The sequence below is a fragment of the Canis lupus genome, chromosome 14 (genome assembly GCF_011100685.1).
Source record: "Canis lupus familiaris isolate Mischka breed German Shepherd chromosome 14, alternate assembly UU_Cfam_GSD_1.0, whole genome shotgun sequence".
Classification (NCBI taxonomy): Eukaryota; Metazoa; Chordata; class Mammalia; order Carnivora; family Canidae; genus Canis; species Canis lupus.
Window position 1 is genome coordinate 12,350,292 of NC_049235.1, and position 4,027 is coordinate 12,354,318.

A 4,027-nucleotide genomic window follows, 5' to 3' on the forward strand; every position below is an offset into this window, starting at 1 on the left:
TTTCTACCTATCTTGTAGCATTCTGTATTTGGTAGAGATATTCCTAGAAAACCTATACTTTTGTCTATTTGACCTAATAATAGTGACATTTATAAAAATTATTAAGATTGTTATATTTATTTGAAATTATTATCTGCGTGTAGCAGCACTTAGACTTCTACTTTTAAACATAAATCTGTTTGAACTCAATAGCATTTGTCTTCACTTTTAAAGCCAGTATCTTCTGTGAGGCAGTCTCATGATCTCTAAAAAGTCAAAAAGGTAAATCTCAGGTTAGGACAAAATGAAAGCTATTTCTTATATTTTTAGTGGTGTCATTTCGTGTATGTGTGTTTGTGATGTGATGCATATTCTTAAAATCATACAAAAATACCTGGTGTTAAGCATGTTACATAAATATCATGGTTCATCTTATCAGGAGGCAAAAATTGAGAAGGTCCATCTCTGTAAGATACTTGTTGATTGACAGGTCACATATCTGAAACTTTAGCATTAAAATATTTTTCATTTGGGTTAAAGTGCATTTTCCAAAACTTATCAAAAGAAAACCAATTTACTCTGTTACCCAGCCTCCCCAAACATAGTAATATATTAATAATTAGTGAAAATTACCATGGATTAATTTATTTTTAATGTAGTTTTATTTAGCAGGTGCCTGATAGATGGGCAAATGGTATATTGTGTAAGAAACAGTATCTGATAAATATGCCAAAGTCATGGTGACAAATGTTATTCTGTTATTCTTTGTAACCCTTATTATTCTTAGCAGTATAAGTGTCTATCAGGAAATAACATTTATACCAAGCTTTGTTTTGAGAAACAAGATGAACATGCTAGGATTCATGTTTCCATACAACACACATGTGTGTATATGTTAACACATACGCTTGCATGTGTGTACATATACTTTTGATGCTTCTTAAAATTATCAAAAATTCATTCTAAATATATAAAATAAATGACAGTAAAATTCAACAGGGGATATGCTTCTGTATATATTTGTCAATATATACATCTAGAGTATTTTTAACCTCTGAACTCCATGTTAACATTAAATGACTATAAAATTATTAACCAAAAATAAAGAAAATCACTTTAAAAAGATGGGACTTGTATACAAAGGACTCTAATGTTAGTTTATGCATGAACCCTTAGGCTTAAGAGTTCTAATACTGATTTTTCAAATGAGCAACTATTTTTTTATGGAAGTAGAATCAATTTATTTCCTACTTATAAAGTGTAAAAAAAAAGTGCCTTGGGTATAAAATCTAAATGCCTATGGTGTGATCAGTCAGGAGCTTAGAAATGTCACTATTTGCAGTGTTCAGTCATTAATTAGTGTTTGGTGCAAAGAAAGCAGGTGCCAGGAGCCCCTTCTGTACCAGGATAAGTGACAGCTTCCTAAGGATAAAGCCTCAGCCTTCTGTGAGGAAGATGGGTGGAGAGCAGGAAGGAAGGGGGGCAGAACTAAGGTGAGAGGCTAGGGAGGGTTATGTACTGAAGTCTATTGGGAAATACTTTAACTTGCAAGAAGGAAGATTTTCTTTCTTAATTACAGAATGCAAGTGGCCTGAGTCTGTCCTAGGTAAATTAAGCAGTTTGCTGTACACAAATGTAGGCTCTGTGATGAAGGAAAGGCATCCATCAACGTGGCAAGAATTGGACTTGTGTGAACTTGCACAGCCATAAAGAGTCCTGGCAGAAGTGAGGATCACCCAGTCTCACAGCTGTCCATTTGTAGAAGTGACAGTATAATACTGCTGCAGCTCTGGAATACAAAAGCATCTGAAGTCCCTGTGTGCAGACAAAGCAGTTGGAGTGTTTCCAGTGTAAATTCATGACCCAGACATGAAGGGAGATGCTGAGGGCGAAGAACACAGCTGTGAGGACGATGGTCCCTTTGCACTTACGGAATCCAAGGTGGACGAGGCCAGCCTGCAAGAAAAAGGTGTTGAAGAACAAGAGGAAAATGATGATGTGGAAAAGAGATGCAGTATCCTGGATGATGAAAAACACCAGTAGAATGATAGGAGCCATTCAGAGTAGCTCTGAGAAGGAACTGACAAGGAGGTCTTAGGACCTGCAGGAAGAGCACAAGGCTAGAGCACTGCTGGGGAGCATCTTCCTTTTGCTTCATTGGGCCCCCAGGGCACATGCCACAGTTTCCCAGAAAATAGTTCCTAGCTTTCTTCCCAGCAGTGAAGGAGAAGCATTAGCTTCTCAGAATCAGAGCTGTTTTCCAGCTCTAAGACACGGGCTTCAAAGACCCTCTACATCAGTTGCCACAGGAATGCCATCCTGGCTTCCAGAAACTGGTTTTTAAATCCCAGAAGTAGATGGTGGATGCAGGTTGTGTCTGAGCTCATCTCACGGGTCCTTGGCTCTCCCGCGACCCTCTGGAGCCAGCCAGGCCACTGTGTCTGGGCTCCTGCTTGCCTGGGTCTACTCTGCTCCTTCCTTCACAGAATTTCTCCAGGCTATATGCCATAATTCAAAGGCCATACTGGGATCCTGGGTGGCGCAGTGGTTTTGGCGCCTGCCTTTGGCCCAGGGCGCGATCCTGGAGACCCGGGATCGAATCCCACGTCCGGCTCCCAGTGCATGGAGCCTGCTTCTCCCTCTGCCTGTGTCTCTGCCTCTCTCTCTCTCTCTCTGTGTGTGACTATCATAAATAAATAAAAATTTAAAAAACAAAACAGAGCCTCTCATTTATTTTTAAAAAAAAAAGCCATACTTCTTCTGAAAGTAAGATAGGTAATAGCCATAATAATACTTTTTATCTTATAGCTGCTATCAGATTTGATGAACCATGAAACCCAACTGGTACACTCCAGTACATACTCCATCCAGTGAATGAACAGTAAATGGACTGAGCCCTCTGAATATTCCTCCACTTTCCTGGTTGCTGGTTCCTTCTCTGGCATATCTCTATCACCTCTCCCAATTTCCTCAGGACCCAACAAGAAAACTGTTAAATTCTGGCACAGTAGGGTCTTTAGTTTCTAGCACCAAGGGTATGGCTGCTGTCCATTTAGTTGTTAAACATTCTGAGTATCACTCCTGAACCTCCCAGCTGCAGCCATACCTCTATACCTCCACAGGGCCTTGCTAAGGGCCAGCCCCAGGACAGACTCTTCATCTCTTATTGAATACTTCTGTTTCCACTAGATGAAGGGTGAGGGACAGGGCAGAGCCATGGAGGGACTCCTTGGGGAAGAAACTGCATGGAGACACTGGAGTTGGGAGTCAATGTCTCGGTGAGCTAAGAGGGGCTGCCCCGAACCCCGGACTTCATTTCCCAGGTCTAGCAACTATTTTTGTTTCAGTCCTGTCTTCTACATTTCTTGTCTATTCCAGGTTTCTTAATTATAGCACGCATGTGTGTGAGTGTGTTTGTGTGAGTTTATGAATGTTTGTATATGCACATTTTAACTTAGTGTTTTTCTTCCCACACTCCTAAAATGCGAGCTCTTTATTTGTCAGAAATCATTTCATTTATTTTCTTTTGCTGTATCCACAGGCCCTGAAAATGTGCCTGGTATATAGGAAGCACTTAAAAAACATGTTGAATAAATGAAAGATAAATACAAATGATTACTCTGTAATAGCAATCTGTATCTCAAACGTATCCTGACCTACTTATGAGATATGAAGTGTGTGACTTATATAGAATTAAACATTTTTGTTTTTTTAAGATTGGACCCCAGGATCACTGCCTGAGCCAAAGGCAGGTGCTCAACTACTGAGCCACCAAGGCGTCCCTAAAATTAAACATGTGTTTAATGGAAAGACCTATATTTATAGGAACAGCACTATAATATTTGCATATTATACTGGGAAATGATACAATTTGACTAAACTATATTAAAAGATCCATTTTAAATCAATCTAAAATGCTAGCTGTTAATAAAACCCTTGTAATTTTAGTAACTTTTCTTAACATTAGAACAGTTACATTATTGAATATATATGTTGAGATTTTATGAGATACACATGTACAACTAGGTAATCCAACTATTCTGAGAAG

At 39.1% G+C, this 4,027-nt stretch overlaps 1 protein-coding gene across 1 annotated transcript; it reads right to left on the bottom strand.

Moving 5' to 3' along the window:
• Window positions 1-1,644: 1,644 nt before the first annotated feature.
• LOC119876984 (transmembrane protein 138-like) lies at window positions 1,645-2,037 on the bottom strand. Its single transcript, XM_038557538.1, has one exon. It carries the CDS (start codon window positions 2,035-2,037, stop codon window positions 1,645-1,647), a length of 393 nt encoding a protein of 130 aa, XP_038413466.1.
• Between the last annotated feature and the right edge of the window lie 1,990 nt (window positions 2,038-4,027).

What these genes read in the sequence shown, in the direction of transcription:
- LOC119876984 (XM_038557538.1), bottom strand. Translation starts at nt 2,037, where the DNA reads ATGGCTCCTATCATTCTACTGGTGTTTTTCATCATCCAGGATACTGCA.